This window comes from Oryctolagus cuniculus, chromosome 2 (genome assembly GCF_964237555.1).
Source record: "Oryctolagus cuniculus chromosome 2, mOryCun1.1, whole genome shotgun sequence".
Classification (NCBI taxonomy): domain Eukaryota; kingdom Metazoa; phylum Chordata; class Mammalia; order Lagomorpha; family Leporidae; genus Oryctolagus; species Oryctolagus cuniculus.
The window spans coordinates 129,219,675-129,239,258 of record NC_091433.1 but is presented as its reverse complement, the minus strand read 5'-3'; the positions used below and the strand labels follow the sequence as shown (position 1 = coordinate 129,239,258).

Here is a 19,584-nt window from a genome sequence, read left to right as displayed (position 1 = left end):
ATTTCCTTTCCCCCAAATATTTCTAATTGTGATTAAAGTGATTAAAAAAAAAAAAAACTAACACTGTGTAAACCATGTTCATTGTACAGTTAAGCGATATACCTAGTGCTGTGCAACCATCACCCCAAATACAAACCTGCTTGTCATTGGCAGTCCGGTCCCACTCACTGATCTTCACAGCCCCTCGCAACTGCTTTCTGCCTGTGGATTTGCCCGCCCAAGTATTTTGAATACATGGGGCACTCAGCCTTGCTGCAGCACCTGGCAGTACTCTGCTCCTTTCAAGGCTGAATAGCACTCCAGTGTACGGCTGTCCTGTGTTTGTTTCTCTGGCAGTTGACAGACATTGAAATTGTACTCTTTGACTACTGTAGAACTGTTGGGAACACCTAGGTGGAAGTTTTGTTTGAACATTTGTTTCAAAGAAAATGTATTGCTTTTGTTTTCATTTGTCTCTCAAGATCTTCTAATTCCACGTTTTTTTCTTTGATCCATTAGTTATTTAGAACTGTGCTGTTTAACTGCTACCTGTGCCTTCCCCGTATTTCCCTATGTAATTGATTCTGTATCATTTGTGTTTAGAGACTCTGCTTTGTATCATTTCAGTCCTTTTCCATGTATGGAGACTTGTTTTGCAGCAGAGCACACGATCTACCCTAGAGAGTGCTTCACGTGTGCTATCTGATGCACAACGCATGCCCTGTTGTTGGCGTGCACTGGGGAAGTCCAGATGATCTAGTTGGCTCATAGAGGTGTTCATCTTCTATTTTTTTTTAAAGACGTTATTTATTTATTTGAGAGGTAGAGTTACAGAAAGAGGGAGAGAGAAAAACGTCTTCAATCTGCCAGTTCACTCTCCAAATGGCCCATCTGAAGCCAGGAGCTTCTTCCAGCACTTGGGCATCTTTTGTTGCTTTCCCAGGCCACAGCAGAGAGCTGGATCAGAAGAGGAGCAGCCGGGACTACTACGCCACAGCACTGGCCCCTCATCTTCTATTTCCTTGTGGATCTCGTGTCTGTTCTATCCATTATTGAAAGTGAAGTATTGGAATCTCTAAGTATTATTGCTGAATGGTCTATTTCTGGTTTCAATTCTATAAGTTTTTGCTTCAAGTATTTTGGGGCCCTACTAGTCAGTGTATATGTTTATTGAAAATAGTTCCATCTTCTTCCTGGATGGCCCTTATCTTATAAAATGTCCTTTGTCTCTGTTAACAGTTTCTGTGTCTAGTATTAGTGTGGCCATTCTAGCTCTCTGATTACAGTTTACATATATTTTTTCCTTTGTTTTTTAAAGACTTATCAGTCTTCCATCTGCTGATTCACTCATCAATTGCCACAACAGCTAGGTCTGGGCCAGGCTGAAGCCAGGAGCTAGGAACCCCACCCAGGTCTCTCCCATGGGTGGCAGGGGCCCAAACTCTTAGGCTGTCTTCCACTGCCTTCCCAGGTACATTAACAAGAATATGGACCAGAAGTGGAGCAACCAGGACTCAAACAATCTGATAAGGGATGCTAATGTCACAAGTGTGGCTTATCCCACTGTGCCCATCAGCCTCCATCCTTTTATTTTTAATTTATTTGTGTCTCTGCACATAAAGTATGCTTCTTGTAAACAGCACGTAGTTGTCTCTGGGTAGGAGAGCTGAGTCTCTCTACATTTACTGTAATAACTGATAAAGTGGGTTTGTTACTGCCATGCTATTTTACATGTCTTGCTGACTTTGCTTCCTCTAACTTCTCCATCACTGCCTTCCTTTTGTGTTAAATTGGTATTTTTTTAAAGTTTTTTTTTTTTAATTTATTTGACAGGTAGAGTTACAGACAGTGAAAGGGAGAGACAGAGAAAGGTCTTCCCTCTGTTGGTTCTCCCCCCAAATGGTCACTACGGCCAGAGCTATGCCGATCCGAAGCCAGGAACCAGACGATTCTTCCTGGTCTCCCACACGAGTGCAGGCACCCAAGCACTTGGGCCATCCTCCACTGCCTTCCTGGGCCACAGCAGAGAGCTGGACTGGAAGGGGAGCAACCGGGACAGAATCTGGTGTCCATATGGGATTCCGGCGCCTCAGGCAGAGGATTAGCCAAGTGAGCCACAGCGCTGGCCCCTTAAATTGGTATTTTTTAGGGTGCCACTCTAAGTCCCTTGTTTCTTTGTTTTTAAGTTATTTTCTTAATGGTTGCCCTGGGGATTAAAATTAGCATTTTTGAACAATCTGGTTTGGTTTAATGTTAACTTAATTTCAATAGAATTTAAAGTTCTGGTCCAGTATGCATCCATTCACTCTCTCTTCATGGTAATACTGTCATACAAGTTACTTTTTTTTTTTTTTTTTTTAAGATATCTACTTCATTCATTTAAAAGACAGAGTTACAGAAAGAAGCAGAGACAGAGAGAGAGGTTCTCCATCAGATGGCTTACTCCCCAAACTCCCGCAACGTCCAGGGCTACGCTGATCCCAGCCAGGAGCCAAGAGCCTTCTCCAGGTCACTCACTAGGGCGCAGGGGCCCAAGCACTTGGGCCATCCTCCGCTGCCCTCCCAGGCCATAGCAGAGGGCTGGATCGGAAGTGGACCAGCCGGGACTCAAATGGCGCCCACCAAGGATGCCGGCACTGCAGGCCAGGGCCTCAACCTGCTGTGCCACAGCGTTGGCCCCACAAGTTACATTTTTACACATCATATGATCCACCAACATAATTTTGTAAATAATTGCTTATGTAGTTACTTTATAAAGGAGAAGAACAAGAATTACAAATTAAAGTAAATAAGTAAACAGTGGTACCTCTACCTGCCTCTTAAAGTTGCTGATAGGAGTGAATGAATTCTACATGCAAAACAGGATCCAGAGGCCTCAGAGGGCATGCAGAATGGGGAGGGATGCAAACTGCTGGCCAGAGAATTACTGAATTAATAACCCAGTACACTGTAGCCATTCAACAGGTAGCTGCAGTTTTTATTCCAATTATAAAAATAAAATATATCTGAATAGAAAACTGGAAGGCTAGCAGGCAATAACAAGCAATAACAACAGTGAGTATCTTTTAAAAGAAGAACAAATAGGAGTAGCCTTTCTTTTCTTTTTATACCATTCTGTTTTAAAATTTTATACAATTAATATACATTAATTTTATAATCAGGAAAATCAGTGTTGTCTTTAATGCTGAAAATTTCTGTTGATATTTCTGACATGTCACAAAACATCTTTTGTTGACATTCTACAAATGATACCATCTAATAATGTCCCAATACTTTCTTCTTGTGAGGACAGTTTATATATCTGTAAAGATGAAAGTCACATTAGGACTTGCTGATATGTTCATATACTAGTAACTATCATTACACAGAAATATATAAGTGAAATTCCTCCTCATTCACTGAGTAAATGGTGCGAAATCACAAACCACAAATGTGATTAAAATATTTCAAGTAGATAGCAATGCAGCGCATATTTAATACTCCCTTTAAGCTACACTTATGCACATAAAAACCCAAAGTGTCAAATCTACATCAATTTTAAAAGCATATATCTAGACATTAATGTCATACTAAATTTATTTTACATTTTAAATGTACTATGTAAGCTTGAGATTTGAAGGTATCTACTTTCTTTATAAAATTTTTTGTTTGTTTTTGTTTTATCTGAGAGGCAGAAAGAGATGTATCTTCTGTCTTCTAGTTTTCTCCTCAGCTGCCTCTAACAGCCCAAGTTGGGCTAGGCTAAAGCAGGAAGCCCAGATCTCAACTGGCAGCTCGCACACGGATGATAGGAACCCAAGTACTTGAGCCATCATCTGCATCCTCCCAGGGTGCACACTAGTAGGGAACTGGACTCGGAATAGAGTCGGGACTCAAACCCAGGCAGGCACTCTGATGTTGCATGCAGGCATCTCATGCAGCATCTTAACCACTGTACCAAACGCTACTCCTTAAGGCATACACTTTCTTAACTGAGAACAGTTCATCAACTAAGTTTCTAATTATACTGTACATAAACCTGCACCTTCTAGTTATCGAACTTTTTTTTTTAAGATTTATTTTATTTATTTGAAAGGCAGAGTTACAGAGAGAGGTAGAGACAGAGAGGTCTTCCATCCACTGGTTCACTCCCCAGATGGCCGCCAACAGATGGGGATGGGCCAGGCCAAAGCCAGGAGGCAGGAGCTTCTTCCAGGTCTCCCACATGGGTGCAGGGCCCCAAGCATTTGGGCCATCCTCCACTGCCTTACCAGGCGCATCAGCAGAGAGCTAGATCAGAAGTGGAGCAGTCGGGATTCGAACCAAAAGGGATGCTGGGGCTTTAACCCACTGTGCCACAGTGCCAGGCCCTGAACATTTTTTAAAATATTAAAAAAAAAAATAGGTGAACTGTTGATTACTAAGCAAGCAGCACTGACATTCCTCATCTGTCACACTCTATATAAATATATAGTTTTACAGGGGCCAGTGTCATGGCATAGTGGGTAAAACCACTGCCTGCAATGTCAGCATCCCATAAGGGCACCAGTTCATGTCCCGGTTGCCTCACTTCCAATCCTCCATGGTAATGGCTTGGGAAAAACAGCAGAAGATGGCCCAAGTGCTTGTGCCCCTGCTACTTACATGGGAGGCCTGGAAGAAGCTCCTGGCTCGTGGCTTCAGCCCGGCTCAGCCCTGGCTTGTTGCAGCCATTTTGGGGAATGAACCAGCAGGTAGATTTCTCTCTCATTCTCTGTAGCTCTTTCAAATAAATAAAATCTTTTAAAAAAGTTTGTATAGGGGCCAGCACTGTGGCATAGCAGGTAAAGCCACCACCTGCAATGCTGGCATCCCATATGGACGCTGGTTCGAGGCCCGGCTGCTCCACTTCCAATCCAGCTCTCTGCTATGACCTGGGAAGGCAGTAGAAGATGGCGCAAATCCTCAGGCCCCTGCACCCACGTGGGAGACCCGGAAGAAGCTCCTGGCTCCTGGCTTCAGATCCATGCAGCTCCAGCCACTGTGGCCAACTGGGGAGTGAACTGGCAGAGGGAAGACCTCTCTCTCCCTTCTGCCTCTCCTTCTCTGTAACTCTTTCAAATAAATCTTAAAAAAAAAAATTGTGTGAAGTTTTACGAACCTTTTTGACTTCTGTAATATTTGTTATTTCAGGAAGCTTTTCCAGAGAAACCTGCTGCCCTTCCACTTGAGATATTAGGTCTTCTTGATTTATTTGTTTTTCTCTCTCTTCAACGTAAACAATTAGAATTGAAGTATCATTTCCTGAGATACCAAATTTTTTCAAAGCTTCTGAAATCTAAGAAAAAATACAAACAAAATCCAAAAGCATCAAGATAATGAGTCGGGGTTTCCTGTACCTGAAACACCTCCTGGTCCACCATCCTCCTTGGTACAGTTCTTCTTCACCTGGAAACAGCTGTCTGCCTGCTTTTCCCCTCAATCGTCCCTTTCCACCAACTACTGCTAGGGTCTCCAAGGCACCCCGGGCCTTTAGCCGACCTGGTTCCTATGGAATCAGGCCCAGACTCCTTGGCACTTCACATAAATAGCCCACTCCCACGGCCCAAGTGACCCTCTAGCCACATGCCCCTGGCCTCTCGGGCTTGGGGATCCTGCCAGATTTCACTCTGTCTCCCCCTTTCCCTGCAGCCTGACCACCGAATGTGTGCTTCAAGGCCTGGTTCAGCTGCCACTCTGCCACACCCTTCTTCTTCCGTTACCCCGACAATTAACATCATATTTCCATATTCACTGTAGGGCACGTTAACTTTTGTCTTGTTTATCTGCCTTTCCTCAGGAATATATTTGCATTTTCTGCCCCTGGCACTGTAAATGGGACAAGTTCCATGTCCATTGAACAGTTTCGTGAATTATTTCAAATGTTTTCAAAGAAATAACTAATCTGGTAAACTGTATTCCAGGTACTGGAGAATTCCATTAGCAGGCTGAGGCAAGTGCATTTTACAAACTTTGTAATTATCTGTATTTCAGACCATGCCACAGGTTTCCTAATTTTTCTCTTGATGCTGTTAGTACCAGGTTGCATTATTAACAGTAGTAGTAGCAGCAATACTAAAACTTCATTAGCAAAATTTCAGGCATTTTTGCATATACAGTGTGTGGAATGCCTTTAGCTCAATAACTTTTTCTTTTAAAAGATTTATTTATTTAAAGGTAGAGTTACATAGAGAGGTTTTCCATCTGCTGGTTCTCTCCCCAAATGGCAACCAACAGGTGGGGCTGGGCCAGGCTGAAACCAGGAGCTAGGAGCTTCCTCTGGGTCTCCCACATGGATGCAGGGGCCCAAGCACTTGGGCCATCTTCTGCTGCTTTCCCAGGCACATTAGCAGAGAGCTGGATTGGAAGTGCAGCAACCAGGACTTGAACTGGTGCCCATGTGGGATGCCAGCACTACACGAGTTGGCTTACCCACTACCCCACAGGGCCAGTCCCTAATTCAGTTAGCTCTTATTGGGAAAGTATTATTGTGAGTATTTCAAGCTGTGGACTCTTCCTGTGTAGTAGATGTATGAGCAGGCTTTATCCCTTCACCTGTCAATCTACCATGCCTGCCTTCCCAGGATGCACCTGTGTCTCATCCAGGTCCAAGAAGGAGAAGCCATGATGGCCACATGGAAGTGGATGTGCCATAAAAATCTCAGAGAGCTCATGCATGCTAAGACCTCCCCTCCATTTGTTATTTAATTGACACCACCCCTACTTCATAAAAGCAGCTGATAACAGAGGAGGGACCTTCTTTTGCCCTTTGCCATGCTTGGGGACCCTTCTCTGGCTTTCTTTCTCTCTCTTCTCATGGGCACTCTCTGGCCCATTCTTGACAGGTATTTCTATGTGTGGGGCAGCCCACTCACCATGCATGTACATTCACTCTCACTTTTAAATAAAAACTTTTCACTTGTGCACTGTATTATGCCTCTGCTTTGAATTCTCTCTGTGCGGGGCCAGTCCTAGAGTAAAGATTAAGATACCAGGGCCGGCGCTGTAGCATAGCGGGTAAAAGTCACTGCCTGCAGTGCTGGCATCCCATATGGGCGCTGGGTCGAGTCCAGGCTGCTCCACTTCTGATCCAGCTTCCTGCTAATGTGCCTGGGAAAGCAGTAGACGATGGCCCAAGTCCTTGGGCTCCTGCACCCTTGTGGGAGACCCAGAAGAAGCTCCTGGCTCCCAATCAGTGCAGTTCCAGCCATTGTGGCCATTCGCTGAGTGAACCAGCAGATGGAATTCTCTCTGGCTCCGCCTTTCAAATAAATAAAATCTTTTAAAAAAAAAGATTAAGACATCAAGGCCCATATCACCAGTAAGTTCCTGGTACACAGAAAGGACAAGAAGTTTACAGGGAGAGTGAAACACGTGCCTGCTAACACATCAACTGTCCGTGCCTAACGTCTGGTCATTGAGGTTTCCGCCTGTTTCTTAAACATCAGTACTGACGAGATCTTCCCAATCCCGTATGTTAAGAAGGACAAACAAAACTAGCCTCCCTAGCTTAGCTCAACTTCTGTTTTCCTCACAAGCAAACTGGCTCCAAGGCCGACTCAACTATTCAGAGGCAGAGCTCCACTCAACTCTCTGTCCAGAGCTCTCTTTGCAGTTATTCTGGTCTATTCCTAATAACTGGTTTGCAGGAACTCAGTCTCCGACCCATGTCTGGGGAACACACAGATCATTAGGACAAGGTTAAAAGAAACAGTGAATGCCACCTTACATTGTTGTTTGGGGAGAGGTTGAAAATAATTTCCGTAGACAGTGTTCTTGTCTTCATTTTTCCCAGTTTGTAGAGGTGAACGGCTTTGTTTGCTGCCACAAGTATCTGAAATGGATCGACAATCTACCAAAGAGAACAACAAGAATCAGAGATTCTGGCACACCCTGCAGACACGGGCCTTATCCCAGGGTCGCTCCAGTGTCAAGCTGCCTTAGCTTATCACAATTCTTGTGGAGTATACTTTCAAAACTATTACATCAAAGGTCTGGATACTGAAAAAAATCAGAATAGTAAACTTTAAATAAACAGTAAGAATGTTTAACATTTATCCAGGGCTAATATTATCAGAAAGGTCCATTCTAAAACATTTTACCTGTATGATCCTTAATCCTAAAGCTACCCACAGAAACTGACATTATTCACAGGTAGTAGCTGAGGAGACTGAGGCGTGGCGTGTCAGGGTGTGAATCACAGCTCTCCCACCTAGGGGAGCTGGCTAAGTTAGAGACAAAAAATGCCAGAACTCACTTCACCAGGTTGTTGGGAAGGTGAGTCAGAATTAGAAGAACGACACTTAGAGCAATCCTAGGAGCACGTCAGTGCCACATAAAGGCTGGCTGTCACTTGCTCGGAGCTGCAGTAAGCAGCAGAGCTGTGGCTGGGTCCCGGTCACGTCGTCTTAACCGCGGCACCACGCCTCTCCAGACTGGCTTCCTCACAACGCTCATCTCACAGATGAGCAGCTGGGGTCCCTGGCGTCCACCACGGGGGTCAGCCACACTACCTTTCCTTTTCCCTGGGGCAGGGCCTGGTGCTTCTGTGTCCACTCACTGTTAAATTCAAGGTTGGCCAAGTCTGAGTTGGATGAGAACTTTTCACTTGATGCTAAGATTGTAGGCTAACCAGTAGCATGGTGAGAAAGTGGCACAGCCTTAAATGCCTGCGTGGTGCCTTCATTCTCCCATTTTGTACTCACCACTGTAGGATTTATCAGTGAACCATCAATGGTGCCTTCCATGGCCTTTTTTCTCAGGTCTCCAGCATTTTTTACATCTTTAAACAACAAAAGGGTCACCCTGCATTCGGGAAACAGGTCCAGCTGGTGCATTAGCTGCATTTCACAGATAAGCAGGACTCCACTGCACAAACCCAAAAAGACTAATAAGTTTCCTTTGTTAACATTATGATTCATTCCTTCACAAACCAGTATCCTTGCCAACAAATAAGTAAAAGTAGCTGTAACAGCAGCACAGAACGGTTAAACGAGAAAACCCTGCTCCCAAGCACATCTGTCTTCTGAAGCCCACTGAGCTGCCTGTAGTTCCTTTACTGCTGCTGGAAGAAAGTCTAACCAGCCAGTCTGTTCGTCCAGATGAGCAGGCTGGGGTGCGGGGGGCTGCACCAGGGGGCTGCTTCCCAGCAGATAGCTAGGAGCAGAACACCTGTGGGACTAATGAAACCTTACTCTCAGCCTTTGTAACTTTCTGGCTCACCACTTTGTATTTTAGCAAGACCTGCACACAAATGTTAAGGAATAAAATAAAATTTGAAAGATGAAGTATCACAACTTACCCAAAGATACTCATTCCACACATGGCAATTAGGTAGAGAGGACATGATTATTAAAGAATCAATAATATGTTGGCCCTTCCTTAGACACAGGCATAACACGGAAAGGATAGAAATGAAGACGTTTTATTTATTTATTTGAAAGGCAGAGTTAGAAAGAGAGAGGAACCTTCCATCAACTGGCTCCCTCCCCCAAATGGCAGCAATGGCCAGGGCTGGGCCAGGCTGAAGCTGGGAGCCAGGAGCTGCTTCTGGGTCTCCCATATGGTGGTAGCAGCCCAAGCCCTTGAGCCATGTTCTGCTGCTTTCCCAGGCCCATTAGCAGGGAGTTTGATCAGAAGTGGAGTAGCTAGTACATGAACTGGCACCCGTATGGGATGATGGTGTCACAGGAAGCATCTTAACCCACTATGCCAGAACGCTGGACCTAACAGACAGTTTTAAAAAAGACAATTTAAAGGGCCCATATTGTGGCATAGTAGGGTAGGCTGCTGCCTGAGAAACTGGCATCTCATATCAGTGATGGTTCGAGGACAGGCTGCTGCATTTCCAGTCCATCTCCCTGCTAATGTGCCTGGAGAAGCAGCAGCAGATGGCCCAAGTTCTTGGGCTTTTGTCACCCATATGGGAGACACAGATGGAATTTGTCTCTTGGCTTTGGTTGGGCCGAGCTGGGGCTGATGCAGCTATTTGGGGAGTGAAGCAGAGGATGTAAGATATTTCTGTTCCCACCCCCTCTTTGTAACTCTGCCTTTCAAATAAATAAATTAAAAAAAAAAAAAAAGATAGCTTGAGTAACTAGAATGGTGCTATGCTTTAGATATTAGTCCAGTTGTCCTCCAAAGGCCCGGCTGTTAAAGGCTTGGTCCCCAAAGTCTTATGTTAATGTATCCACTATCATTTCAGAGGCAGGGCCCTTCGGAAGTGATCAGATTGGATTAGGTTGCTGGGTAGAGCCCCCAGGGACCACGGTGGCTTTCTAAGGAGCCGCAGACGGACACACTCCCACTTGCCATGTGATGCTCTGTGCTACCTGGGACTTTTCCAGCAAGAATGCCATTACAGATGCTGAGCCAACAGGGCCACCAGATCTTGGGCTGTGAACCTCCAAACCAAGAGCTGAAATAATTCTCCTTCTCTCACAGCTTCCCAATCCGAGGTACTGCATTGTAGAAAGAAAAAGCTGACTATTACAAATGACCTAACCACTTCCTTGAATGGAACATCTTCAGAGTCTTAACGAGGTATTTGGGTAGGAAAATCTGATGGGGCCATTTTGTCCTTTTATCTGGTGGGTCCCAGATTTCTTTTTCTCAAGGAATTATTTGGAAATGTGAAGATTACATAACAAGATGCTCCTCTTGTCGTTTTATCAGTGAAAAGTTGAAAACCTATTCAGCCAATGACAGGATTGGTTGTAACTAAACAGCCATTTACAACTGTAGCCTTGATGATGTATGAAAACAGCAATAAATAACATTAAATAAAAACATCTGAAAAAGCAAAATGTGGGGTCTTTTAAAAAGTTATTGACTTGCTAGAATTACCTGACATTTTCTGTTGCAAGCAGAAAAATAAATGTGTTAAAATGTCCTGACACATGGTTCATTCAACCTCTAATCATGCTGATGTCCAATGAAAAAGATACAGAAAAATAATCATTATGATCTCAATTACCAAACGATGCACACACACACACAAAGGAAACACCAACATATGGTCATCTTGGGTAATAAGATTATTAGGTGATTGGTATTGTCTTTTACAGAACTATTTTGTTGTACATGTTCTGAATTTCCTATGCTGAGCACACAAACTTGAGTACATAACACTAGAAGAAAAGAACCTTTAGAAGACTTGAACACAGTTTGCTTGCGTTTGGCGTAATTCACTCACTGAGAGGGCAGAAATTTACAACCTGTGGGGCATGCTGAACTGTCCCCCGGCCACCCGTCCCATCTACAGCAGCGGCCTCGCGAGAGAGGCCTCCTCACAACTCCGCCTCCCGGAATCTTACCCCGGCTGCACTCACTGCGACCCTCTCTAAACGCACCTCAGGCCTCGTCGCCCTGCGGCTCTGGGAACTCAGCCGCGACTGTCCCACCAGCCCGGCAAGGGCGTCCCGGCGTCCCCTCACCTCGCGGCCTCCTCCCAGGGGCTCCCTCCCTTCCCGTCCACATCTGCTCGAGCGCTCAGCGATGGAGAAACATCTACGCGAAGCACCGTACACCCGCAAGAACACCGCTCCCACTGCCCGCCCTCCCAGTCCGGCCCGCGGGCTCGCAGGCAGAACTCACCGGCCGCCTCCGGTCCGTCCTCGAAGAGCTCCGGCTGGGAAACCAATCTCTCGGCTTCCGGAAGTGGTGCCCAATCCCCGCCCTCCCCGAGCCGCTTCCGGGTAGGCCGGCCGGATTGGGATCCCGGAGGTTGTGGTCCCTGCTCTCTGACCCTTCCACCCAAGCCTTGAGTCCCGCTAGCGGACGCGAAGAGGAACGGGATCTGTTCTTCGTTTCCGGCAAAGGAGTCGGAAAGGATGCCGGAGCCGGAAGCTGAGGTCCAGTTCGTAGTCTGGGGTTTGTGTGGGGCCGTGCAGGGGGCGTCGCCTTCCCTCTGAGCAGGGCAGAGCATTGTCCCAGATGAGCTCTGCCCGGGCCTCTGCTGCCGGAGATGCCCAGGGTCTTTTTCGGGACTGTTTGCTTCGGGCTCTCACAGCGGTCTTTTAGGGAGGAGGCCCTGGAGCCGACAGCGCTCCGATTTGCATATCGATAAAGAAATGGGGTGCGTGGCCCTGAACGCTCGGCCTCCAGGAGAGGAAGTTTTCAAACTGTCTTCCATGTTTGCAGGCTGCCGCCCATCTTTATCCCTTTGCATGGGGAGACAGGTCAGTAAGCTGTGGAGAACAAGAAGAGGGCGGGGCGCGTGCCAGGCTGTGGGTGAAGAAAGATCGCACCACAAAAAGCCAGCAGGTCTGCAAGCAAGCTGCTGAATCTGAGACCAGTGTTCCAGGCAACGAACAGTTCAGCGGCTCTGAGATAAGGCCTCGGAGCCTTTTACAGTGTGGCTGATCTACAGGTTCTGTTATCTATAGATCAGTGGTTGCTCAGATAGTGGGCCTGGGGTGGAAATGCAATAACCAAGGGGCATGAGGAAACTTTGAGGCAAGAGGTATGTTCTGCCTTGATGGTAATGGCTTCATAATGTATTTAGGTCAAAGCAAGTCACACAGTATAACTTAAAAAAATGTACTGTGTATTGTATGTCAATTATTTCTTATGCTGTTTAAACAATGAAGTAATACTTTATCTTTTTTTATTAGAATAGGCAAAATAAAAAACACAATACTATGTAATTGGAACTTCATACTTTGTTGATGGGCATGTGAAATAGTGGAGCCATTTTAAAAAAAAATATTTATTTATTTACTTATTTATTTGAAAGTCAGAGTCAGAGAGAACAGGGGTTGGGTGAGGCTGAAGCCAGGAACCTAGTATTCCATCCATGTCTCCCACACGGGGACAAAGGCACACACAAGGCACACACACTTGGGCCATCTTTTGCTGCTTTCACAGGTGCATTAACAGGGAGCTAGATAAGAAGTGGAGCAGCTGGGATGTGAACCCGCACCCATATGGGATGCCAGCATCATAGGCGGTGGCTTAACTCACTGTGCTACAACGCCAGCCCCAGTGGAGCCATTTTGGAAAAGCATGACAGTTTCTTATAAAATTAAACACACCCTCATCCCCTAAAAGCAGTGCCACTCCAGGAGAAATAAAAACATGTTCACATAAAAACCCATGTGCAAAAGTTCATGGCAACTTTATTCAAAATTTAAAAGCTGTAAGTGACCCAAATATCCCTCAACTTGTATATGACAAACTAAGGCATACTTATACAATGGAACACTATTTTAGCAAAAGGGAATAAACTGTGGATGCACTCAGTGACATGGATGCATCTCAAAAGCAGCATGCTAAATGAAATAAGCCATTTTTAAAATAAAATTTATTTATCTAAAAGGTAGAGTGAGGGACAGAGAAGGATATCTTCCATTTACTGGTTCATTCCCCAGATGGCCACAACAGCCAGAATTAGGCCAGGTCAAAGTCAGAAGCCAAGAACTCCATCCAGGTCTCCCATGTGGGTGGCAAGGACCCAAGAACTTGGGCCATGAGCCACTGCTTTTCCAGGTGCGTTAGCAGGAAGCTGGATCAGAAGCTGAGCAGCTAGGACTCACACTCTGATATGGGATGCTGGTGTTGCAAGTGGTGGTTTAACTTGCTGCCCTACAACACCGATCCCAAGAAGGCCTATTTGAAAGGTTATATGCCCCATGAGTGCATTTACGTGACATTCCCCAAGTGGCGAATGGACAGCGGTGAAAATCAGAACTGCAGCTGCCGGGGCCTGTGTTGGCGGGATGATTGGCTGCCAAGTGATCTGATGGGAATATGGGAAGGGGTGGAACTGTTCCATATTTTGGTGTGGTAGTTACAAATGCTGGTCAAACCTATAGAACTGTATATTAAAAAAGGATGCATTTTACTGTTTTTCTTTAAAAAAAAGGAAAAAAGTCATCCCCAAATAAGGCTGATTCTTTATCTACAGCTGTAGGGGTATAGACTCTATGTATCAAATTAGAATTTTCTAAGATAACAACCTTGTTCTCTGCAATATGAGAGTACTTCAAATTTCATGGAAAAATAATGAAAAGTTTTGGTGCAGAAAAAGGGAAATTGATGCAGTTTTTTCAAAGTATTCATCTGCTAAGAACTTTCTGAAGACCCCCTCACACAGACTTGCTAACTATGCCGTTACTATGTGTTTACAATGACACTAACACGAGATGTGCTTTCTGAACAAATGGGGCATGTGAAACACTCAGACTCCAAAAACTACTCCCACCTAATGGGTGAAAAGAACCCCAAAAGGGAAATCAGTTGTTTAAAAAAACAAAAACTTTGTGAGCAATTAAAAGAAAGCAGCTCCAAGGTTCCAATCACAAAATAATGCGAAAGGAGAAATGTTGACTACTCTCATTTGATCAGTGCAGTTGTACACATGTAGTAAAATTATTAATAAAATTTCTTTTCATTTAAAAAATTTCTTTATGTAAGAAGCATTAGTGAGACAGGCAGACAGAGAGTTAGTTCACTAGCCAAATTCCCACAATGGCTGGGCCAGGGCTGGAGAAAGAAGCCAGGAACACAGTCCAAGTCCCCCATGTGGGTGACAGGAACCCAATTATTTGAGCCGCTACCTGCTGCCTCCCAGGGTCTACATTAGCAGGAAGCTGGAATCAGAGCTTGGAACTCCAGGCAGTCTAATGTGGGATGCAGACACACCTAGGCTAAACATCCACTCTGAAACCCATAATCCTTGATAAGCCATTATCATGACTGTTCTTTGGAGGTATAAATATTCACAGGGTTTCAATGTCAAATCAGTGGCAGAGATCTAGTACTTTTCTCTCTCATATGCAAGGCTAAACAATTAAAAGCTAGAGTGTCTGCTTTTTGAACAAGAATCTGAACGTCTTAGCCTAAGTTCTAGAGAAAGCAGAGCCTGAGGCAAGAATCTGGGTCTTGTTTGAGATGTGTTTCATTAACCAAGGCCCCCATGGAGCTGATGTTAGATCCTCACCTCGCCCTTCACGGCAGCTCAGAAAGCCAGATCCCGCAGCCCTTGGCATAGCATTTCCTCCGTCCCAAAACGGGGACACTGAGAACACAGAGGCCTTGATGTCAGGGAGCTGGAAAGGTCACTCAGTCCCTGAGCTGAACTCGTACTCTCATCAGCTCAGAAAACTTTTGCTGTCACCACAGAGGAGGGAGTTAAGGGGCTGAATTCTAAGACTGCTCTGGAACCTGTGTTTCAGACAGCATGAGATATAAATGAAATAAATGCTAAATCATGATACAAGGCACCTTGTAGACAAGGGATCACTCACTTGAGAACTTGAGTATGGACTGGGAAGGCGGCTTTACTGAGGTGGAGTGGCCCAAACAGTGAGAAGGATTTGCTCACAGAGACCACAGGAGACACATATGGCAAAGGGATCAAGATGAAAGACAAAGAATATGGTGGCATAAGCACAGGTTAACACAAGATACACGCAAAAATCGAAGGGAGCACAGCAGATGGTTCTGAAGGGTTTGCTCGCAGTCAGGCTGCCGAAAGCCTTGCCAGTGGGCTGCACGTGCATCTCAAGGCCACGGGGCACTCCGGATTTCCAGGTGGGAATAACAAGAAGGAACTCGTCCTCAGAGAAGAATTCTGGGGCAGTCAGAATCACATCGACAAGAAGGTGCACACAGAATGCTAGTGGGGACTTATCCAGGGAAGTAAGTCAGAAAAAGGTCACGAGTGTGGACCCTATCCAAGATGACTGGCATCCTCGTAAGTGAAGAAAATCTGGACACAGAGGGAAAGCTGTGGGAGCACACAGGGCAGAAACAGCACCCACAAGACAAGAAGGGCCTCCAAAGAAACCAACCTGGCCGACAAGATTGAGCTGGGACTCCTAGTCTCCAGAATTGGGAGAAAATACGTTTCTGTAGCTTATACCCAGTCTGTGGTACCCTGCTTTGGCAGCCCTAGTAAACTAATATGAGTAAAACACTGAACTTGGAACAGGTCAAGAGGGCACCAAGAAAGATTTCAAACAAAAACAGAATCATGCATATACCTATATTAAGAGATATTTTGTCTTGCTGTTGGAGATTTGGGGGATGAATTAGTGTTAGGTCCACAGGAGAAGAAGCAAAAATGAGAGGGGGAAACGGAGGTATAAGAAAGGAAACATAATTCCTAGCACCCTGTGGTCTGTGATGAGCAGTTACTTGGTAATGTGAACTCAGAACCCTGTTCAAGCAACACTGGGAAACAACTGTGAGAGCTACCCTGCCACAGCGACAGCCTCATCTGTCACAGCAGGAACTTCACAGATAACATCACAGATTTAAAAACCAAGAAGTGACAATATAAGTATATTATTTAAAAAAGGGAGGCAAATACCCAAATATGAAAAAATACAAAGTATTGGGAAATGAGTCAGGGGCAAGGGCAGGGCAGAGGGCTGCTCTTTTTTGTGGTGATCTTGGTAGAGCTATTTGAATCTTAAACTACTCCTGTGGTTTTATTTTAAATAAGAATTAAAAATTGTATGGGACCAGCACTGTGGCGTAGCAGCTAAAGCCACTGCCTGCAGTGCCAGCATCCCATATCGGCGCCAGTTTGAGTCCTGGCTGCTCCACTCCTTATGGGCGCCAGTTCACCTTTCCAAACACAGTTGTGGTCCCTTTAGCCCGAAACCTTTCATAGGTACTGTGCAAGATGGCAGAAGCAGTGTTTTTTTTTTTTTTTTTTTTTTTTTTTTTTTTTTTTTTACAGGTAGAGTTATAGACAGTGAGAGACAGACAGAGAGAAAGGTCTTCCTGAGCTCATTGTGCGCCGGCCGCGGGACCCGGCGGCTGAGGCGAGGCGGCGCGGCGCGGGCGGAGCGGGCTTTGTCCGTCGGTCTCCTGGGACTGAAGAGAGGGAGAGCACGGGCCCAGGACCGTTAGGATTGTCAAAATGGTTGATTGCCAGGATGTCTCTGTGGGGGTCAGTCAAGGGCCATCTGCAAACCAGGGCCTGGAGGGAAGGCTCCCTGAGGGAGGTCTTCCCGTCCCAAAGGAAGTGAACCACAAGAAGATGGCCGGGACCAGCGCTGCCTCCCCGACCCCACCAGGCAGCCATGGACTGCGCGCCCCGGGCGTCAGCTACCGCCACTCTTTCTGATCCACCTTCATTTGTATTGCGTATGGTGTATGGGGATTGATGAGGTCATGGTATCATATATGGGATTTTTTTCTGTATAAATCATCGCGTGTAAGAAGAAACCATGGGACTCTGAGTACTGCTTTAGAGAATTTGCCTTGGACAAGTAGGGATCATCACTCCAGTCTTCAGCCGTTCTGACTCAAGTGGAACGCTCAGAAGTTCACACTGTGAATCCACGTTTACAGACCCTACAGGTGGGCCCACAGGCCTGGTCGTCACAGCAACATCTTCCACAACTCACACCCCTCCGTGCCACACCGCCGGTCCACTCCTGTCTTCCACACACACAGCTCCCGACTGCTTCCGGCAGAGGCTGAGAGCCCCCCCCCCTTTTTTTTTTTCATTTAGCTGTAACAAGCCTAGTAGTTTATGTCCATCAACTGTCTGTATATCTATATTTTGCCCATGTACTCCTTTGATGTATAGTAGTTGACACTCATTGTTTCCTTGTGGTAAGTGATGAGATGCTGCCACAGGACCTGAGACACTGATGAATGGTGCTATTTTGGACTTCTCAACATGCTCCCTGGCGAGGTAGCTCTGATGGAGTTATTTTTTATTTCCATGTTCCGAGAAGGCGTTGGTCCTCTGTCCCCCTGAGTGTTGTTCTCGTGACTGGACTGACTTGTTTCCCTTGTCTGCAGTGTGCTGCTTCCTCAGTGTGGTCGTGGAGTGGGTGCTGCCAGAGCACGTGGGAGGCCGGGCCCCTCGGCCAGCGCCCACGGACACGCAGGCCCGGCGGTGGGAGCGATCACAAAACTAACTGAGGGCCAGAGCTCTTCCTTGCTGTTGCCTCGCCTGCCTGACGTAGAGAAAGAGAAGCAATAATTTTACAGGCGTTTTTGAGGTGTCTCTTGGGGAGCTTTGACAGGATATTTGGAAAACAAAAGGGTCAATTCTTTTCTAATAAATGCCCTCTGAAAAAGCCAAAGGAATACAAAATTGCGCCTTTCCCAAAAGCTAAGCTGGGAAAGGTCTCATGACAAAAATACTCACGACAAACGCAGAAGTGAGGCGGAGAGCAGCCTCTCAGCAGATTTCGATATGCAAGGTGCAGATTTTACACTTTTGTCCTTGCTCCCAGTGAAAAGGAAAAACAAAACCCAAATCAGACGGCCCACCGAGCGGAACGCTGTTGTGCCGGCCAGCCTGGACGCCCACCTCGACTGTTAGAGAGCTGTCCCCGGCTCTGAGCTGTCCCCGGCTCTGAGCTGTTCCGCGACACCAACGATGCATGCGTTGACCTCTGCCGCCTCCTCCCGCACCCCCAGCCTGAGTCCTGCGTGTGCTTCTCCCGCACCCCGTGTGTGAGCCTAGGTGAACCCGTGTACATAGAGTGAGACGCTGGCTCCTGCATCTGTGGCATTTGCGTAGAGTGCAGCCCTGTGCTGCTGGACTTGCAGGCTTTTGTAACGATGCGATCCTTCCTGACGCACTCCTGAGAAGTACCCAGTGTATTTTAGCTACTTTAGTAGTATTTGTTCAATAAACATGCAAGCTGTAAAAAAAAAAAAAAAGAAAGAAAAAAGAAAGGTCTTCCTTCCATTGGTTCACCCCCAAAATGGCGCCACGCTGATCCGAAGCCAGGAGCCAGGTGCTTCTGGTCTCCCATGGGGTACAGGACCCAAGCACTTGCGCCATCCTCCACTGCCCTCCCGGGCCACAGCAGAGAGCTGGACTGGAAGAGGAGCAACCGGGACAGAATCCGGCGCCCCAACCAGGACTAGAACCTGGGGTGCTGGCACCACAGGCAGAGGATTAGCCAAGTGAGCCACAGCGCCGGCCCCAGAAGCAGTGTTTTGAAGAATAAACGAGTCCCAGAACATCAAATGCTTACAAGTTTTTAACAAGCTATGTGGATAAGTGAAATGGAAACAGAGAGCAACAGCGTTTTTCTGAAGGTGCAGGCCTTCTGTGACGGCACTTCTGCTGGCAGGGTCCTGATTTTTCCCAGCCCACTGGACTGCTAGATTCCCATCCCTGCACCTGCACATTCTGCTGCACCTGTTGTCTCGCTCCAAGTACTTCTCAAGTGAGGCTTCGTGGTGTATCCTGGGGGACAATTCTACAACAGCAGGGTTTTAGCCAAAAGAACTTTTCTATCTCTGTAATGTGCCCAACAGAAAAAAATATCATGAGCCATCACTCAGACGAAGTACAGCAACGTGAATGGGCAATCAGGTAGAGACAAGGAGAACCATACCTCCTTAAGGTCAGGTCCACATGCGCTATCAGGCATTCTATGAAACAAATCCTCAAAGTCTGAGGCTTTAAAGAACGAAGGCAAGTTGCTCAAGTATTCATCAAATATTTACCCAGGCTTTTGTGCATCATGATGACTAGACGCTTTCTTCAGGAAGCTAAAGTTTCTGGCTTCCTCTACAATTGAAGTTAATTAACAGCTTCCTGAGTGAGCCATCTGCAGTCCAGAGGTACACCAGAAGAGGCAGCTTAGAAAAAAGGTAAACCACCACCTTACTACCAGA

The 19,584-nt window shown here is 46.1% G+C and overlaps 1 protein-coding gene and 1 long non-coding RNA gene across 6 annotated transcripts; one reads left to right on the top strand and one right to left on the bottom strand.

Annotated features, from left to right (window-relative positions):
• Positions 1 to 2,931: 2,931 nt before the first annotated feature.
• Positions 2,932 to 11,788, bottom strand: TPRKB (TP53RK binding protein). 5 transcript variants are annotated; one of them, XM_008254239.4, is made up of 5 exons: positions 11,572 to 11,788; positions 8,682 to 8,844; positions 7,706 to 7,828; positions 5,099 to 5,275; positions 2,932 to 3,280 (listed from the first exon to the last, which is right to left on the bottom strand). In XM_008254239.4, exons 2-5 carry the CDS (start codon positions 8,820 to 8,822, stop codon positions 3,194 to 3,196), a joined length of 528 nt encoding a protein of 175 aa, XP_008252461.1. In that variant the 5' UTR covers positions 8,823 to 8,844; positions 11,572 to 11,788; the 3' UTR covers positions 2,932 to 3,193. The 5 variants fall into 5 exon arrangements, with proteins under 5 accessions (XP_008252461.1, XP_002709786.1, XP_008252460.1 ...); XM_002709740.4 differs by having other exon boundaries at positions 11,412 to 11,576; XM_008254238.3 differs by having other exon boundaries at positions 11,328 to 11,572.
• Positions 11,549 to 15,945, top strand: LOC138848585 (uncharacterized). The gene is made up of 2 exons (XR_011386525.1): positions 11,549 to 11,828; positions 12,118 to 15,945. It is a non-coding gene; the product is annotated as an uncharacterized lncRNA (long non-coding RNA).
• The last annotated feature ends 3,639 nt before the right edge of the window (positions 15,946 to 19,584 follow it).